General features: G+C 39.7%; 1 protein-coding gene across 7 annotated transcripts in view; it reads left to right on the top strand.

Moving 5' to 3' along the window:
* Positions 1–21,143, top strand: part of LOC128692519 (peroxisomal acyl-coenzyme A oxidase 3) — a 314,664-nt gene that overhangs the window by 287,619 nt on the left and 5,902 nt on the right. For all 7 annotated transcript variants that reach the window (XM_070090050.1, XM_070090048.1, XM_070090049.1 and 4 more), the window contains exon 14: positions 11,421–11,575. In XM_070090050.1, the coding sequence (XP_069946151.1) occupies positions 11,421–11,575 (155 nt within the window). The remainder of the gene's footprint in view (positions 1–11,420; positions 11,576–21,143) is intronic.

Below are 21,143 nucleotides of genomic sequence, written 5' to 3'. Positions count from 1 at the left end.
TGAATGCACATTAGACCCACCAGGTGACATGTATTGGACACGTGATGTAATTTGTTTACTCTTGAACATCAGCAAAAATCGAACATTTCCACTACTTTGAGCTCAATTTCAAGCTATTTTGAGTACTAAAACCAGTCAAAATCTCTGTTTCAGTAATATATCTTCCATTCTATCAAATGAGATCAAGAAACTGTGAATACAACCATAAAAATCATACAAAAATACACTGCGAAGTCTGTTTTAACCCAATAACATGATTGCAGTTTTATTTCTCATGGACTGCGTGCTGCAGGATTAGTTTTATATGGTGCGCGTTTACCACAGAGATGCATTCTCTCATATCTAGGCCCAAATTTACTGCATATATATATATATACATACATCTAGGTTTTTCTCCTTTTTCTAAATAGCTCTTGTTCTTTTTTATTTCTTCTATTGTCCATGGGGAAGTGGAAAAGAATCTTTCCTCCGTAAGCCATGCGTGTCGTATGAGGCGACTAAAATGCCGGGAGCAATGGGCTAGTAACCCCTTCTCCTGTATACAATTACTAAAAAAGAGAAGAAGAAAAACTTTATAAAACTGGGTTGCTTAAATGTGCGTGGATGTAGTGCGGATGACAAGAAGCAGATGATTGCTGATGTTATGAATGAAAAGAAGTTGGATGTCCTGGCCCTAAGCGAAACAAAGCTGAAGGGGGTAGGAGAGTTTCAGTGGGGGGAAATAAATGGGATTAAATCTGGAGTATCTGAGAGAGTTAGAGCAAAGGAAGGGGTAGCAGTAATGTTAAATGATCAGTTATGGAAGGAGAAAAGAGAATATGAATGTGTAAATTCAAGAATTATGTGGATTAAAGTAAAGGTTGGATGCGAGAAGTGGGTCATAATAAGCGTGTATGCACCTGGAGAAGAGAGGAATGCAGAGGAGAGAGAGAGATTTTGGGAGATGTTAAGTGAATGTATAGGAGCCTTTGAACCAAGTGAGAGAGTAATTGTGGTAGGGGACTTGAATGCTAAAGTAGGAGAAACTTTTAGAGAGGGTGTGGTAGGTAAGTTTGGGGTGCCAGGTGTAAATGATAATGGGAGCCCTTTGATTGAACTTTGTATAGAAAGGGGTTTAGTTATAGGTAATACATATTTTAAGAAAAAGAGGATAAATAAGTATACACGATATGATGTAGGGCGAAATGACAGTAGTTTGTTGGATTATGTATTGGTAGATAAAAGACTGTTGAGTAGACTTCAGGATGTACATGTTTATAGAGGGGCCACAGATATATCAGATCACTTTCTAGTTGTAGCTACACTGAGAGTAAAAGGTAGATGGGATACAAGGAGAATAGAAGCATCAGGGAAGAGAGAGGTGAAGGTTTATAAACTAAAAGAGGAGGCAGTTAGGGTAAGATATAAACAGCTATTGGAGGATAGATGGGCTAATGAGAGCATAGGCAATGGGGTCGAAGAGGTATGGGGTAGGTTTAAAAATGTAGTGTTAGAGTGTTCAGCAGAAGTTTGTGGTTACAGGAAAGTGGGTGCAGGAGGGAAGAGGAGCGATTGGTGGAATGATGATGTAAAGAGAGTAGTAAGGGAGAAAAAGTTAGCATATGAGAAGTTTTTACAAAGTAGAAGTGATGCAAGGAGGGAAGAGTATATGGAGAAAAAGAGAGAAGTTAAGAGAGTGGTGAAGCAATGTAAAAAGAGAGCAAATGAGAGAGTGGGTGAGATGTTATCAACAAATTTTGTTGAAAATAAGAAAAAGTTTTGGAGTGAGATTAACAAGTTAAGAAAGCCTAGAGAACAAATGGATTTGTCAGTTAAAAATAGGAGAGGAGAGTTATTAAATGGAGAGTTAGAGGTATTGGGAAGATGGAAGGAATATTTTGAGAAATTGTTAAATGTTGATGAAGATAGGGAAGCTGTGATTTCGTGTATAGGGCAAGGAGGAATAACATCTTGTAGGAGTGAGGAAGAGCCAGTTGTGAGTGTGGGGGAAGTTCGTGAGGCAGTAGGTAAAATGAAAGGGGGTAAGGCAGCCGGGATTGATGGGATAAAGATAGAAATGTTAAAAGCAGGTGGGGATATAGTTTTGGAGTGGTTGGTGCAATTATTTAATAAATGTATGGAAGAGGGTAAGGTACCTAGGGATTGGCAGAGAGCATGCATAGTTCCTTTGTATAAAGGCAAAGGGGATAAAAGAGAGTGCAAAAATTATAGGGGGATAAGTCTGTTGAGTGTACCTGGTAAAGTGTATGGTAGAGTTATAATTGAAAGAATTAAGAGTAAGACGGAGAATAGGATAGCAGATGAACAAGGAGGCTTTAGGAAAGGTAGGGGGTGTGTGGACCAGGTGTTTACAGTGAAACATATAAGTGAACAGTATTTAGATAAGGCTAAAGAGGTCTTTGTGGCATTTATGGATTTGGAAAAGGCGTATGACAGGGTGGATAGGGGGGCAATGTGGCAGATGTTGCAAGTGTATGGTGTAGGAGGTAGGTTACTGAAAGCAGTGAAGAGTTTTTACGAGGATAGTGAGGCTCAAGTTAGAGTATGTAGGAAAGAGGGAAATTTTTTCCCAGTAAAAGTAGGCCTTAGACAAGGATGTGTGATGTCACCGTGGTTGTTTAATATATTTATAGATGAGGTTGTAAGAGAAGTAAATGCGAGGGTCTTGGCAAGAGGAGTGGAGTTAAAAGATAAAGAATCACACACAAAGTGGGAGTTGTCACAGCTGCTCTTTGCTGATGACACTGTGCTCTTGGGAGATTCTGAAGAGAAGTTGCAGAGATTGGTGGATGAATTTGGTAGGGTGTGCAAAAGAAGAAAATTAAAGGTGAATACAGGAAAGAGTAAGGTTATGAGGATAACAAAAAGATTAGGTGATGAAAGATTGAATATCAGATTGGAGGGAGAGAGTATGGAGGAGGTGAACGTATTCAGATATTTGGGAGTGGACGTGTCAGCGGATGGGTCTATGAAAGATGAGGTGAATCATAGAATTGATGAGGGAAAAAGAGTGAGTGGTGCACTTAGGAGTCTGTGGAGACAAAGAACTTTGTCCTTGGAGGCAAAGAGGGGAATGTATGAGAGTATAGTTTTACCAACGCTCTTATATGGGTGTGAAGCGTGGGTGATGAATGTTGCAGCGAGGAGAAGGCTGGAGGCAATGGAGATGTCATGTCTGAGGGCAATGTGTGGTGTGAATATAATGCAGAGAATTCGTAGTTTGGAAGTTAGGAGGAGGTGCGGGATTACCAAAACTGTTGTCCAGAGGGCTGAGGAAGGGTTGTTGAGGTGGTTCGGACATGTAGAGAGAATGGAGCGAAACAGAATGACTTCAAGAGTGTATCAGTCTGTAGTGGAAGGAAGGCGGGGTAGGGGTCGGCCTAGGAAGGGTTGGAGGGAGGGGGTAAAGGAGGTTTTGTGTGCGAGGGGCTTGGACTTCCAGCAGGCATGCGTGAGCGTGTTTGATAGGAGTGAATGGAGACAAATGGTTTTTAATACTTGACGTGCTGTTGGAGTGTGAGCAAAGTAACATTTATGAAGGGATTCAGGGAAACCGGCAGGCCGGACTTGAGTCCTGGAGATGGGAAGTACAGTGCCTGCACTCTGAAGGAGGGGTGTTAATGTTGCAGTTTAAAAACTGTAGTGTAAAGCACCCTTCTGGCAAGACAGTGATGGAGTGAATGATGGTGAAAGTTTTTCTTTTTCGGGCCACCCTGCCTTGGTGGGAATCGGCCGGTGTGATAATAAAAAAAAAAAATAGTTTATCTGAGTGAGCTGAGCTCATGATGTAGTTCTGAGGCTTGGACCCTGGCTTCAAAGCTGTAGAACTATGGAACAGACCTTCAGAGGGGTTAAACACATCGAATGTTTCCACCCCTGTCAGGAATCAAACCCAGACTCTCAGCGTGTGAAGCGAGAGCTTTGCCAGCCAGGCCATGGGGCTTTTATTCTGCCTCAGTTTATCTCAAACCCCAGTCTTATTTTAGGTATATTACTCCTCCCTAGGATGCCATGCTCTAGAGATAGCCAATACTCAGGTACCTATTACTGCTAGATGAATAAGGTCAACAGGTGTAGAGACTCTTACACAGACATCTCAGACTGCATTACATGGAATCTGGGTCCTTTGGTTATGTGCTGAATATTACTAGCACCACTGAGCTACGAGTCACTTTTAATCCAGCTTTAGGGCCTGTTAATTGCGAGAAGGTAATTAAGACCACAGTCCTATTCATGTACACTAATCCTCAGAATAAGGAATCAAGTAAACTTTAGTACAGTATATACACCCAGAGTTATGCATAGAATTTACAGCAAAATCTCTCCTGTTAGCAGAATACAGCCTCTCCTCACTTAACAACGGAGTTCTATTCCTAAGACCACATCAGTAAATGAATTCGTCACTAAGCAAGAAGCATACTATAATGGTAGTGGGTTTGTGTCAACTATCTTTGATATTGTTTTAATCTTACCTTTGCACCATTTATAACATTTTTAGTATATTTTTAAATGTTTATTCAGTAGTATACTGTATATTGTAATAAACAGAATAGAGGAAACCAGTTCTAATATACATTATTTAGGTATGCATACTGGTCAGAGAGACCTTCATAAGTCCAAGTCGTTGGTAAACGAATACGTTGCTAAATGAGGAGAGGCTGTAATTATGTTTCTGGAAACCAATATGCAGTCTAAATATGCTCTATCAAGGACAAGACCACTGGATACTGGAGTACCACAGGGAAATATCCTTGGTCCCTGCTCTTCCTCTTGTACATCAATGATGTTCCTAATGTATCACAACACCTTAAACCTATTCTCTTTGCTTATGACATAACTTATGTCATCTCCTACCCTAATCTTGCCTCACTCAACACTATTGTTAATGAAAAGCTAGTAAAAGTATTGACCTGGATGGCTGCTAATAATCTACATTTAATAATGACAAAAACTTCTACATTATGTTAGGGAACAGAACAGGTGTTGCCCAGCTGAACATTATGACTGACAACACTCTTATTGCTAAACATGATGAGGGCAAATTCCTGGGCCTGCACCTTGGCAGCAACCTGAAATTCAACACCCATATCCAACACATAACAAAAAAAGTATCCAAAATGGTTGGGATCCTCTCCAAGATATGTTACTACATACCACAATCAGCTCTACTCATACTATACTATTCACTCATCTATCCCTAACTCACCTATACTGTTTGTGCCTGGGGATCAACAGCAGCAACCCACCTAAAGCCAATAATAACCAAACAAAAAGCTGCAATAAGAATTATCACATAATCCAGTGCTAGACAACACACACCCTCCCACTCTTCAAAAAACCTAAACTTGCTCACTGTACAAAGCATTCACACCTACTACTGTGCAAGCTGCATTTACAGAACCACAAATTCTAATATGAACTCTGAACTAAAACACCCTCTTGATAGTTGCAACAGGACCCATAGACACAATACCAGACACAAAAATCTCTCTTGACATTCCTCGTGTCTGGCTAAATCTCTACAAAAATTCAGCGTACATAAAAGGGTCTAAAATCTGTAACTCCCTGCTTGAAAACTCTAGTAGAACTGCAGCCTCATCCACCATTTTCAAAACTACTGTTAAAAAACATCTTATCTCCCTAACACACCTCATCATCAGCTAACTATATGAAAACCACCTAATTCTCTTTTTTGTATCATGAACACATCTAAAACAAAATACAATGGACCCTCGATAATTGTAAGGCTCAATAGTCGTAATTTTTGGAAATCGTGAAGTTATTTTCGTCAAAACGTTGATTCGCGAATCTTTGTTTGACTCGCAAATAGTCGTTCATCCCGGACACATACACATGGCTCCGAGCCGCTTCGCCCTCCCTTCCCAGCCAATTGTTCATACGAAATACTTCATAATATTCCATTCATTTTAGTGCCTGCAACTGCTAAATAAGCTACCATGGCTCCAAAGAAAGCTCCTAGTGCCAGACCTTTGGTAAAGAAGGTGAGAAATACGATTGAATTCAAGAAAAACATCATTGAACAGTATAAAAGTGGCGTACGTGTCGCTGAACTGGCTAGGACGTATAAGAAACCCCATACAACCATAGCTTCCATCATGGCCAAGAAAAAGGAAATCAAGGAAGCTGTTGTTGCAAAGGGGATAAATATGCTGACAAAAATGAGATCACCAGTACTCGAAGATGTTGAGAAGTTATTATTGGTGTGGATAAACGAGAAACAATTAGCAGGAGATACTCTTATGCAGTCGCTTATTTGTGAAAAGGCTAGGCAGTTGCATGATGATCTCGTAAAGAAAGTGCCTGCAACAAGTACTGATATTTGTGAATTTAAGGCCAGCAAAGGCTGGTTTGAGAAATTTAAGAACCGTATTGGCATACACAGTGTGATGAGGCGTGGTGAGGCTGCCAGTTCGGAAAAAATTGCAGCTATGTACAAAATTCGTCAGTGAATTCAAGGAGTACATAGAGACTGAAGGATTGAAACCTGAACAAATGTTCAATTGTGACGAAACAGGCCTCTTTTGGAAGAAAATGCCAAAGAGGACCTACATTACTCAGGAGGAAAAGGGACTGCCAGGACACAAGCCTATGAAAGACAGGCTGACGCTCATGTTCTGTGCTAATGCACAGAACATGAGCGTTTGCCTAAGATACTCTCCCAATATAGGAGCTTAAAAAGAAACTGTGTATCATGCCAAGACAAAACCATTCCTATTACTAAATTTACTAATTGTAATACATGTATTGTTATATGTTTTGTACTACCTCATTATTATAAATTTAATTAATCACTTCAGTTACCTAACTTTTATATCAGTATGCAGTAAGGTATATTAAAATGTACTGCTTCATAACCTGTGTCAATATAGAATAAGAATTAGGATTAGTCTGCCTGAAATGCCTAGGCATGATAGTGGCCTTTGTAATTAATATTTTATAATATGTAAACCACACATTGTAAGCTTTGCAAGAAAATAAACATTTTCATTTTCATGTCATATAAATAATGTCAGTGCATTCATGAGTGTTTATTAGACTGGCCAGTTTATGTGTATTGAGCATGTGACATGTTTTGTTTATTCTTGAACATCGGCAAAAATTGAACATTTCCACTACTTTGAGCTCAATTTCAGGCTACCTTTAGTCCATAAACCATTCAAAATCTTCTCCATTTCTATAATATATCTTCCATTCTATCAAATGAGACCAATAAACTGAAAATACAACCATAAAAACCATACAAAAATACACCGCATAGTCGCTGTTTTACACCAAAATTCACAGTCGCCATTTTTTTCTCATTATGCACTGCGTGCTATAAGATTTTTTTTATACTGTACACACTGACCATGCAGACCCAATCTCTCTACACAAAAATTCTTCACTAGAATTTTGGTGTAGTTTTATGGGACCTTGGTTTCAAAGTCGTATTTTTGCGGGACTGACCCTGAAAGGGTTAATAACCCAACAGAAAGCTGTTGTGCAGATGATCACCAATTCCTGTGCCAGACAACACACTTACTTAATATACAGAATATGCACTCATTAATATGCCTACTATATACGTATTTTTTTTTTTCAACAAGTCGGCCGTCTCCCACCGAGGCAGGGTGACCCAAAAAAGAAAGAAAATCCCCAAAAAAGAAAATACTTTCATCATCATTCAACACTTTCACCACACTTACACTTTATCACTGTTTTTGCAGAGGTGCTCAGAATACAACAGTTTAGAAGCATATACGTATAAAGATACACAACATATCCCTCCAAACTGCCAATATCCCAAACCCCTCCTTTAAAGTGCAGGCATTGTACTTCCCATTTCCAGGACTCAAGTCCGACTATATGAAAATAACCGGTTTCCCTGAATCCCTTCACTAAATATTACCCTGCTCACTCTCCAACAGATCATCAGGTCCCAAGTACCATTCGTCTCCAATCTAGCACGCTTGCTGGAAGTCTAAGCCCCTCGCCCACAAAACCTCCTTTACCCCCTCTCTCCAACCCTTTCGAGGACGACCCCTGCCTCGCCTTCCTTCCCCTATAGATTTATATGCTTTCTATGTCATTCTACTTTGATCCATTCTCTCTAAATGACCAAACCACCTCAACAACCCCTCTTCTGCCCTCTGACTGTGCTACCAAACATAATATAGTAGGTTTTGCCAGTGTTAAGTGTAAGTTTATTGGCTGTCATCCAAGTCGATATTTTGAGCAGCTCCTCGTTAACAATGGTGTTGAGGGTGGCAAGATTAGGGTGGGAGATGACATAAGTCGTGTCGTCAGCAAAGAGAATGGGTTTCAGGTGTTGGGATATGTTTGGAAGATCATTGATGTAAATGAGAAAGAGCAGGGGTCCAAGGACACTTCCCTGTGGAACTCCAGTATCAAGTGGCCGTATTGATGAGGCTGTGTCTTTAATGGTGACATACAGATACCTATTAGAAAGGTAGGATTTAAAATTTGCAAGTGCATGGCCTCTTATACCATAGTGTTCAAGTTTGTGGAGTAGGATGCAATGGTCTACTGTGTCAAACGCTTTTCTTAGGTCAATAAAAATTCCTAGCGGATATTCCTTATTTTCCAATGCTGTGTAAAGCAAGTCTAGCATTTTTATAATTGCATTGTTAGTGCTTTTATTTTTCCTAAATCCAAATTGGCAGGGGTTGAGTATGTTTTGTGATGTTATAAATGAATATAGTCTCCTGTGCACGAGTTTCTCGAAAATTTTGGATAGCAATGGTAAGTTTGATATTGGCCTATAGTTGTTTACTTCTTAGGGTCACCACCTTTACGTATTGGTGTAACCCTTGCTGTCTTGAGTAGTGTCGGGAAAGTGCTAGTTTCTAGTGACTTGTTAAAAAGTAATGTAATAGCATGCGAAAGGACATGGGCCGCTCGCTTGTACAATAATGGTGGGACGTGAGACAGATTCTCCGAATTATTTTTAAGTGACTTTATGATCGCGGTGACTTCCGTGGGCTCAGTTGGTACAAGATAGAAGGAATTTTGGAAATTCCCATCTAGGTAGTCCCCGGCACGGGCATTGGTACATGGGATTTTACTGGCGAGATTAGATCCTAAGTTTGAGAAGAAGTCGTTTATCTTGTTAGTTGTATCAGTGGGATGCAGTGGTGTTTCATGAGGTTTAGTTAGAACAATATTCTTGTTTTTTTTTCAGTTTGTGGGTCCCCAGGATCTGGGAAAGTGTTTTCCAGGTCTTTTTTATATCTCCTCTTTGTGTCAGTGAATCTGCTGAGTAGTACAGTTGTTTGGCTTTCTTTATTAATTTGGTGAGAACTGTTGAATATTGTTTAAGAATATCTTTGTGTATTAAGCCATGTCTATATTGCTTTTCATATTGGTGTTTCTTATCAATGGATTTCAGAATGCTGCTGGTTAGCCATGGGCAACCAAGCCGTTTATTCGTGATCTGTTTAGTTTTTATAGGACAATGTTTGTTGTATAGTCTAAGTATTTTGTTAAGAAAAATGTCTGTCCAATCATCAATACCATTGGCATTGGAGAATTCTGTAGGCCAGTCAACAGTCTCTAGGTCTACTGAGAAATTCCTTATTGAGGCCTCGTCATGGAGTCTAAATGAAACTTCGTTGTATTCGAGTGGTGGCTTACTAATGTTTGTTAAGAGGAAGGTTGGGTAGTGGTCGGTAGTGCTGTCTGTGATTATCCCTGATTTAAGGGGGGCTAGTATATTGGTCCATATGTGGTCTATTATGGTTGCACTTGTCTCAGTCAGCCTGGTTGGTTTAGTTATTGTTGGTATGAGAAGTGTGTTGTTCATATTGTTGATGAAATCAGTTACAGTCTGATCATCTGGTAGGCCAAGGTTGATAATGAAGTTTCCAGCTAAGAGGTGGTGGTGCTTGTTCATTTGTCTGTTTGTTATTAGTGACTTTATATTCTCACTGAAGTTTGGGATGTTTGTGTGGGGTATCCGGTATATGGCACCGATTGTTATAGGCGTCTTGAGGTTTTTTACAGTAAAATTAGCAAAAATGTATTCCCCATATTCATCACTAAAGCAGTTAGTGCTAATACAAGATAGTTGGTTAGAGTAATAGATTGCAGTACCACCCCCAATTTGGTATGGTCTGCAGTTGTGGATTGCTGTGTATCCTGGTAGTGGGTAGATATCAATTGTGTCCTGCTTAAGCCAGGTCTCAGTAAGAATAATGCAGGAGAAGGGTGTCTTTAGTGACTCAAGGAGTGCCAGGAGGTCATCATAGTGTTTGCTTAAGGACCTGATGTTGTAGTTAAGAACTGATAGACTTTGAGCAGTGTTCAGGATAGTGCTGGCTTGTGATGCTGTGTATTATTATTATTATTATAATCAAAAAGAAGCGCTAAGCCACAAGGGCTATACAGCGTGATGCTGTGTAATAAAGGCAGTTACTTTCCAATAAGTTTTGATTGTGTGTTAGATTATGGAGGTTTAGATCAGGGTCAACGTGATCATTCATCTTTTAGGTTTAAATAGTGGTTGTTTATATCCTGTATTATGTGGTGAGTTCTAATACTGATTTCTGTAGTGGTGGGAAGTTTGGATAAGTATACCACTAAAGCACTTTGGTCATATAGAGTATAGTCACTAATAAACATAATGAAATTGATATTGTCTATGTGTTGTGCAAGAATGAGCTAAAGTACAACTAGGTATAAACTAATACTATAAAAAAAAATTACAAGTGGCACTAGACTCGCTCTTGTAATTGCACTAAGGTCTAATATTAATTATAATTTTTTTTAGCTACCTCTTTTGTAGTAATGTCAAATAATGAATAAATAAAATTTATCACTAAATAAACTATATCTAGTTTTGAGTAGTCTGTAAGCATTAGGAATAGTCTGCCTGAAATACTCAGGCAAGTTAGTGGCTTTCTTTGTGCTTAACAGTATTTTATAACATGTGAATCACACATTGTATGCTATACAAAGAAATAAAAAATTTTATTTTAATTTAGACATTTTTCTATTCATCATCTTGCTCTTTTCCATGTTTACTTTCATATTCATTCTTTTACATACTCCCAAATTCCTCTGCCATCTAATTACATTTTTTAAGCAGCAAACCTTGAAACTTTTAGTATTAATTATATACATAACTGTAATTAAAAAATTGAAGTATGTCAGAAAATGCAATATATAATGTTTAAGCTTATTTTCTGTTTATTGTAATATTTTACAGTAAATAGAATAATATGCATGAACAGTGTCATCAACAAAGAGCATCTGTGACTACTCTCACTGTACTATTGTAAATTGTACAAATTGTAATATTATTTTTTTTTCAACCCTCTACTATAAATTTTATTAACTATACAATATTTGCTACCCTTCTTTTTGTATTAATGTATAATTTAAATTCTGCTGTTGTGCAGGAGGTCTTATTCAAGATGGACGTTTCATCTCAGTTGTTCATCAGCGTATAAGGTGCTTGTGTAATGATCTGCTTCCTGATGCTGTGGCACTTGTTGATGCATTTGCACCACCAGACTTCATCCTACGCTCAGTGCTTGGAAATGCTGATGGAAAGGTAAGAACCAAGAGCTTTCTAGTTGTTGTGTGTCTGAATAATTTATAAGTGAAGTGGCTTTCCCAAAGAAAAAAATGGAGGTTTCCTTTCAGTCTCTAGATAAAAAGACTAACATGGAGTTAAATAGGCTTTTATCTACAGGGACATCTTCCAGGAGTGTTTGTAGTTGTCCATTTTCCTGTCAACATATATAATGGCTCATTTATTTAGTTTACATGCTTTATAGTTCCCTGTCTAGGAGGAAATCTAAATAGTTTTGTTATCAGTATACACGCTAACACATTTTGTTGATGGTTGCCTCCCTAGCATGAGACTGTTATAAGAGAGCAAATTAAGTCATCAAGTCTGAAAAAAAATTAATTTTCAGTCATTATGAGGGTTCATCCATATTAGTATTCTTAACACATCTTGTTTGAGCAAGTATACATTTTTTTTTTTTTCAACAAGTCGGCCGTCTCCCACCGAGGCAGGGTGACCCAAAAAAGAAAGAAAATCCCCAAAAAGAAAATACTTTCATCATCATTCAACACTTTCACCACACTCGCACATTATCACTGCTTTTGCAGAGGTGCTCAGAACACAACAGTTTAGAAGCATACACATATAAAGATACACAACATATCCCTCCAAAACGCCAATATCCCAAACCCCTCCTTTAAAGTGCAGGCATTGTACCTCCCATTTCCAGGACTCAAGTCCGACTATACGAAAATAACCGGCTTTCCTGAATCCCTTCACTAAATATTACCCTGCTCACACTCCAACAGATCGTCAGGTCCCAAGTACCATTCGTCTCCATTCACTCCTATCTAACACACACATGCACACTTGCTGGAAGTCCAAGCCCCTTGCCCACAAAACCTCCTTTACCCCCTCTCTCCAACCCTTTCGAGGACGACCCCTACCCCGCCTTCCTTCCCCTATAGATTTATATGCTTTCCATGTCATTCTACTTTGATCCATTCTCTCTAAATGACCAAACCACCTCAACAACCCCTCTTCTGCCCTCTGACTAATACTTTTATTAACTCCACACCTTTTCCTAATTTCCACACTCTGAATTTTCTGCATAATATTTACACCACACATTGCCCTTAAACAGGACATCTCCACTGCCTCCAACCATCTCCTCGCTGCTGCATTTACCACCCAAGCTTCACACCCATATAAGAGTGTTTGGTACTACTATACTTTCATACATTCCCTTCTTTGCCTCCATAGATAACGTTTTTTGACTCCACATATACCTCAACGCACCACTCACCTTTTTTCCCTCATCAATTTTATGATTAACCTCATCCTTCATAAATTCATCCGCCGACACGTCAACTCCCAAGTATCTGAAAACATTCACTTCTTCCATACTCCTCCTCCCCAATTTGATATCCAATTTTTCTTTATCTAAATCATTTGACACCCTCATCACCTTACTCTTTTCTATGTTCACTTTCAACTTTCTACCTTTACACACATTCCCAAACTCATCCACTAACCTTTGCAATTTTTCTTTAGAATCTCCCATAAGCACAGTATCATCAGCACAAAGTAACTGTGTCAATTCCCATTTTGAATTTGATTCCCCAAAATTTAATCCCACCCCTCTCCCGAACACCCTAGCATTTACTTCCTTTACAACCCATCTATAAACATATTAAACAACCATGGTGACATTACACATCCCTGTCTAAGACCTACTTTTACCAGGAAGTAGTCTCCCTCTCTTCTACACACCCTAACCTGAGCCTCACTAACCTCATAAAAACTCTTTACAGCATTTAATAACTTACCACCTATTCCATATACTTGCAACATCTGCCACATTGCTCCTCTATCCACTCTATCATATGCCTTTTCTAAATCCATAAATGCAATAAAAACTTCCCTACCTTTATCTTAATACTGTTCACATATATGCTTCAATGTAAACACTTGATCTACACATCCCCTACCCACTCTGAAACCTCCTTGCTCATCCGCAATCCTACATTCTGTCTTACCTCTAATTCTTTCAAATATAACCCTACCGTACACTTTTCCTGGTATACTCTGTAAAAATTATAGAGGAATAAGTTTACTGTCTCTTTTGTCCCCTTACCCTTTATATAAAGGGACTATACATGCTCTCTGCCAATCCCTAGGTACCTTCCCCTCTTTCATACATTTATTAAACAAAAGTACCAACCACTCCAACACTATATCCCCCCCTGCTTTTAACATTTCTGTCATGATGCCATCAGTTCCAGCTGCTTTACCCCCTTTCATTTTACATAAAGCCTCATGTACCTCCCCCACACTTACATTCTGCTCTTCTTCACTCCTAAAAGATGGTATACCTCCCTGACCAGTGCATGAAATTACTGCCTCTGTTTCTTCCTTAACATTTAAAAGTTCCTCAAAATATTCTCACCATCTACCTAATACCTCCATCTCCCCATCTACTAACTCCCCTACTCTGTTTTTAACTGACAAATCCATACTTTCCCTAGGCTTTCTTAACTTGTTTAACTCACTCCAAAATTTTTTTCTTATTTTCATTAAAATTTCTTGACAGTGCCTCTCCCACTCTATCATCTGCTCTCCTTTTGCACTCTATCAAACCTCTCTTTACCTTTCTTTTACTCTCCATATACTCTGCTCTTCTTATAACACTTCTGCTTTGTAAAAACCTCTCGTAAGCTACCTTTTTCTCTTTTATCACACCCTTTACTTCATCATTCCACCAATCACTCCTCTTTCCTCCTGCCCCCACCCTCCTATAACCACAAACTTCTGCCCCACTTTCTAATACTGCATTTTTAAAACTATTCCAACCCTCTTCAACCCCCCCACTACTCATCTTTGCACTAGCCCACCTTTCTGTCAATAGTCGCTTATATCTCGCCCGAACTTCCTCCTCCCTTAGTTTATACACTTTCACCTAACTCTTACTTGTTGTTGCCACCTTCCTCTTTTCCCATCTACCTCTTACTCTAACTGTAGCTACAACTAAATAATGATCCGATATATCAGTTGCCCCTCTATAAACATGTACATCCTGGAGCCTACCCATCAACCTTTTATCCACCAATACATAATCTAACAAACTACTTTCATTACGTGCTACATCATACCTTGTATATTTATTTATCCTCATTTTCATAAAATATGTATTACTTATTACCAAATTTCTTTCTACACATAGCTCAATTAAAGGCTCCCCATTTACATTTACCCCTGGCACCCCAAATTTACCTACTACTCCCTCCATAACATTTTTACCCACTTTAGAATTGAAATGCCCAACCACCATTACTCTCACACTTGATTCAAAACTCCCCACGCATTCACTCAACATTTCCCAAAATCTCTCTCTCTCCTCTACACTTCTCTCTTCTCCAGGTGCATACACGCTTATTATAACCAACTTTTCACATCCAATCTTTATTTTACTCCACATAATCCTTGAATTAATACATTTATAGTCCCTCTTTTCGTGCCATAGCAAGTATACATGTTGGCACATATTGTTTATTCCGCTATACATGTTGACAAGTCTTGTATAATTATATCTGTATGTATCCATCATTGGAACTGGTGATACTTTTTAATGAAGAAATATGGTAATTATCTGACACCAGCTACTAGGCTGACAGTATTTAGACCTTACACGCTTATAATAAGCGTGTATGCACCTGGAGAAGAGAGAAGTGTAGAGGAGAGAGAGAGATTTTGGTATGATGTAGCACATAATGAAAGTAGTTTATTAGATTGTGTATTGGTGGATAAAAGGTTGATGGGTAGGCTCCAGGATGTACGTGTTTATAGAGGGGCAACTGATATATTGGATCATTATTTAGTTGTAGCTACAGTTAGAGTAAGAGGTAGATGGGAAAAGAGGAAGGTGGCAACAACAAGTAAGAGGGAGGTGAAAGTGTATAAACTAAGGGAGGAGGAAGTTCGGGTGAGATATAAGCGACTATTGGCAGAAAGGTGGGCTAGTGCAAAGATGAGTAGTGGGGGGGTTGAAGAGGGTTGGAATAGTTTTAAAAATGCAGTATTAGAATGTGGGGCAGAAGTTTGTGGTTATAGGAGGGTGGGGGCAGGAGGAAAGAGGAGTGATTGGTGGAATGATGAAGTAAAGAGTGTGATAAAAGAGAAAAAGGTAGCTTATGAGAAGTTTTTACAAAGCAGAAGTGTTATAAGAAGAGCAGAGTATATGGAGAGTAAAAGAAAGGTAAAGAGAGTGGTGAGAGAGTGCAAAAGGAGAGCAGATGATAGAGTGGGAGAGGCACTGTCAAGAAATTTTAATGAAAATAAGAAAAAATTTTGGAGTGAGTTAAACAAAGTTAAGAAAGCCTAGGGAAAGTATGGATTTGTCAGTTAAAAACAGAGTAGGGGAGTTAGTAGATGGGGAGATGGAGGTATTAGGTAGATGGCGAGAATATTTTGAGGAACTTTTAAATGTTAAGGAAGAAACAGAGGCAGTAATTTCATGCACTGGTCAGGGAGGTATACCATCTTTTAGGAGTGAAGAAGAGCAGAATGTAAGTGTGGGGGAGGTACGTGAGGCATTACATAAAATGAAAGGGGGTAAAGCAGCTGGAACTGATGGGATCATGACAGAAATGTTAAAAGCAGGGGGGGATATAGTGTTGGAGTGGTTGGTACTTTTGTTTAATAAATGTATGAAAAAGGGGAAGGTACCTAGGGATTGGCAGAGAGCATGTATAGTCCCTTTATATAAAGGGAAAGGGGACAAAAGAGACTGTAAAAATTATAGAGGAATAAGTTTACTGAGTATACCAGGAAAAGTGTACGGTAGGGTTATAATTGAAAGAATTAGAGGTAAGACAGAATGTAGGATTGCGGATGAGCAAGGAGGTTTCAGAGTGGGTAGGGGATGTGTAGATCAAGTGTTTACATTGAAGCATATATGTGAACAGTATTTAGATAAAGGTAGGGAAGTTTTTATTGCATTTATGGATTTAGAAAAGGCATATGATAGAGTGGATAGAGGAGCAATGTGACAGATGTTGCAAGTATATGGAATAGATGGTAAGTTATTAAATGCTGTAAAGAGTTTTTATGAAGATAGTGAGGCTCAGGTTAGGGTGTGTAGAAGAGAGGGAGAATACTTCCCGGTAAAAGTAGGTCTTAGACAGGGATGTGTAATGTCACCATGGTTAATATATTTATAGATGGGGTTGTAAAGGAAGTAAATGCTAGGGTGTTTGGGAGAGAGGTGGGATTAAATTTGGGGGAATCAAATTCAAAATGGGAATTGACACAGTTTCTTTTTGCTGATGATACTGTGCTTATGGGAGATTCTAAAGAAAAATTGCAAAGGTTAGTGGATGAGTTTGGGAATGTGTGTAAAGGTAGAAAGTTGAAAGTGAACATAGAAAAGAGTAAGGTGATGAGGGTATCAAATGATTTAGATAAAGAAAAATTGGATATCAAATTGGGGAGGAGGAGTATGGAAGAAGTGAATGTTTTCAGATACTTGGGAGTTGACATGTCAGCGGATGAATTTATGAAGGATGAGGTTAATCATAGAATTGATGAGGGAAAAAAGGTGAGTGGTGCGTTGAGGTATATGTGGAGTCAAAAAACGTTATCTATGGAGGCAAAGAAGGGAATGTATGAAAGTATAGTAGTACCAACACTTCTTATATGGGTGTGAAGCTTGGGTGGTAAATGCAGCAGTGAGGAGACGGTTGGAGGCAGCGGAGATGTCCTGTTTAAGGGCAATGTGTGGTGTAAATATTATGCAGAAAATTCGGAGTGTGGAAATTAGGAAAAGGTGTGGAGTTAATAAAGTATTAGTCAGAGGGCAGAAGAGGTGGTTTGGTCATTTAGAGAGAATGGATCAAAGTAGAATGACATGGAAAGCATATAAATCTATAGGGGAAGGAAGGCGGGGTAGGGGTCGTCCTCGAAAGGGTTGGAGAGAGGGGGTAAAGGAGGTTTTGTGGGTAAGGGGCTTGGACTTCCAGCAAGCGTGCGTGAGCGTGTTAGATAGGAGTGAATGGAGACGAATGGTACTTGGGACCTGACAATCTGTTGGAGTGTGAGCAGGGTAATATTTAGTGAAGGGATTCAGGGAAACCGGTTATTTTCATATACAGTGGACCCCCGCATAACGATGGCATCACATAGCGATTATTTCGCATACCGCTTACTTTAATCGCAAAATTTTTGCCGCGCATACCGATTAAAAACCCGCTCACCGATTTTCGTTCGAGACGCGTCCAATGTGCGCCCTCAGCCAGCCTCACATGTGCCGCCCGTGCCATTGTTTACCAGCCAGCCTCCGCGCTAACATCCAAGCATACACTCGGAATATTTCGTATTATTACAGTGTTTTCGGTGCTGTTTCTGGAAAATAAGTGACCATGGGCCCCAAGAAAGCTTCTAGTGCCAACCGTACACCAATAAGGGTAAGAATACCCATTGAAATGAAGAAAGAGATCATTGATAAGTATGAAAGTGGAGTGCGTATCGCCGACCTAGTCAAGTTGTACAAGAAACCCCAATCAACCATCGCTACTATTGTGGGCACCAAAAAGACAATCAAGGAAGCTGTTCTTGCCAAAGGTTTAACTGTGTTTTCGAAACAAAGATCGCAAGTGATGGAAGATGTTGAGAGACTCTTATTGGTGTGGATAAATGAAAAACAGCTAGCAGGAGATAGCGTCTCTCAAGCGATCATATGTGAAAAGGCTAGGAAGTTGCATGACGATTTAATTAAAAAAATGCCTGCAACTAGTGATGATGTGAGTGAATTTAAGGCCAGCAAAGGTTGGTTTGAGAGATTTAAGAAGCGTAGTGGCATCCATAGTGTGATAAGGCATGGTGAGGCTGCCAGTTCGGACCACAAAGCGGCTGAAAAATATGTGCAGGAATTCAAGGAGTACATAGAAACTGAAGGACTGAAACCTGAACAAGTGTTTAATTGTGATGAAACAGGCCTGTTCTGGAAGAAAATGCCAAGCAGGACCTACATTACTCAGGAGGAAAAGGCACTCCCAGGACATAAGCCTATGAAAGACAGGCTTACTCTTCTCATGTGTGCCAATGCTACTGGTGATTGCAAAGTGAAGCCTTTATTAGTGTATCACTCTGAAACTCCCAGAGCGTTCAGGCAAAAGAATGTCCTCAAGGATAATTTGTGTGTGCTGTGGAGGGCAAACAGTAAGGCATGGGTCACTAGGGAATTTTTCTATAACTGGTTACACCATGCATTTGCCCCCAATGTGAAAGATTACCTAACTGAAAAGAAATTAGAACTTAAGTGCCTCCTGGTGTTAGACAATGCCCCTGGTCATCCTACAGACGTGGCAGAGCGACTTTATGGGGACATGAGCTTCATTAAGGTGAAGTTTTTGCCTCCTAATACCACTCCTCTCCTGCAGCCCATGGACCAGCAGGTTATTTCCAACTTCAAGAAACTGTACACAAAAGCTCTGTTTGAAAGGTGCTTTGTAATGACCTCAGAAACTCAACTGACTCTAAGAGAGTTTTGGAGAGATCACTTTAATATCCTCAATTGTGTAAACCTTATAGGTAAGGCTTGGGAGGAAGTGACTAAGAGGACCTTGAACTCTGCTTGGAAGAAACTGTGGCCAGAATGTGTAGACAAAAGGGATTTTGAAGGGTTTGAGGCTAACCCTGAGAATCCTGTGCCAGTTGAGGAATCCATTGTGGCATTGGGAAAGTCCTTGGGGTTGGAGGTTAGTGGGGAGGATGTGGAAGAGTTGGTGGAGGAGGACAATGAAGAACTAACCACTGATGAGCTGATAGATCAACTTCAAGAGCAAGAGGCCAGACCTGGGGAAACTGGTTCAGAGGAGGGGAGAGAGAATTTGAAGAAGTTGCCTACTACAAAGATAAAGGAAATCTGTGCAAAGTGGCTTGAAGTGCAAACCTTCATGGATGAAAATCACCCTCACACAGCTATTGCAAGCCGTGTTGGCAACCTGTACACTGACAATGTTGTGAAACACTTTAGGGAAGTGATAAAGGAACGAGAGGTACAGGCCACTATGGACAGATATCTTGTGCGAAAGAAGTCCAGTGACTCTGAAGCTGGCCCTAGTGGCATTAAAAGAAGAAGGGAAGTAACCCCAGAAAAGGACTTGCTACCTCAAGTTCTAATGGAAGGGGATTCCCCTTCTAAACAGTAAGAAGATAATGCTCTCCCCTCCTCCCATCCCATCAATCATCACCAGATCTTCAATAAAAGTAAGTGTCATGTAAGTGTGCATGCCTTTTTCAGTTTGTGTGTATTAAAATTAATATTTCATGTGGTAAAAAAAAAATTTTTTTCATACTTTTGGGTGTCTTGCACGGATTAATTTTATTTCCATTATTTCTTATGGGGAAAATTCATTCACATAACGATTATTTCACATAACAATTACCCCTCTTGCACGGATTAAAATCGTTAACCGGGGGTCCACTGTAGTTGGTCTTGAGTCCTGGACTTTAAAGGAGGGGTTTGGGATATTGGCAGTTTGGAGGGATATGTTGTGTATCTTTATATGTGTATGCTTCTAAACTGTTGTATTCTGAGCACCTCTGCAAAAACAGTGATAATGTGCGAGTGTGGTGAAAGTGTTGAATGATGAAAGTATTTTCTTCTTGGGGATTTTCTTTCTTTTTTGGGTCACCCTGCCTCGGTGGGAGATGGCCGACTTGTTGAAAAAAAAAATATAATATAATATAATCCTGTTACCCAGTGTGATGGTGTGGGAGACCTCCACCATCAACCTCACTGTCATGGTGTGGGAGACCACACCATCAACCTCAGTGCCATGGTGTGGGAGACCTCCACACCATCAACCTCAGTGCCATGGTGTGGGAGACCTCCACACTGTCAACCTCAGTGTCATTGTGTGGGAGACCATACCATCACAGTATTTACATTACCAACCAGAGAAGGAGGTAGTCAGGTCCAGTTCCTTGGACTGAAGACCTCCTTACCAGAGTCAGTTAATACATTCATTTTAAGAGCATTAAACCCTGAGGATCATACAGCAGATGAAGGAGTGCTAGGTAATCAGGTTCATTGGAAGGCAAGGGAGGATGGGTTCAGTTCCTTGGATCATGAGCTGCTCAGCAGTGAAAAAACCTCCCTGGAGGGGTCATGAGTATGCCTTAAATGACAACTGGTAACCTGCTTCCTACAAGTGAGGATAACTTAGTGTAATATCTCCCTACAGTATTATTGATTACTCAGCATAACTCTTCCCTAGTCCCTTAATCATACTGACATATCTGCTATATAGTTTATGGCTAATGCAAATAATTACATCTTAATTTTTTTGTTTTTCTTTTTTCCAACACATCGGTCATCTCCCACTGAGGCAGGATGGCCCAAAAAGAAGGAAAATACTTTCATCATCATTCAACACTTTCACCTCACCTCACTCGTGTAATCACTCTCTTTGCAGAGGCGCTCAGATACGACAGTATTCTTTCTTTCTTTCAACACACTGGCCGTATCCTACCGAAGCAGGGTGGCCCAAAAGGAAAATCAAAAGTTTCTCCTTTTACATTTAGTAATATATACAGGAGAAGAGGTTAC

Source organism: Cherax quadricarinatus, chromosome 30, assembly GCF_038502225.1.
Source record: "Cherax quadricarinatus isolate ZL_2023a chromosome 30, ASM3850222v1, whole genome shotgun sequence".
NCBI classification, from domain to species: domain Eukaryota; kingdom Metazoa; phylum Arthropoda; class Malacostraca; order Decapoda; family Parastacidae; genus Cherax; species Cherax quadricarinatus.
This window is presented reverse-complemented; position numbering and strand designations above follow the sequence as displayed.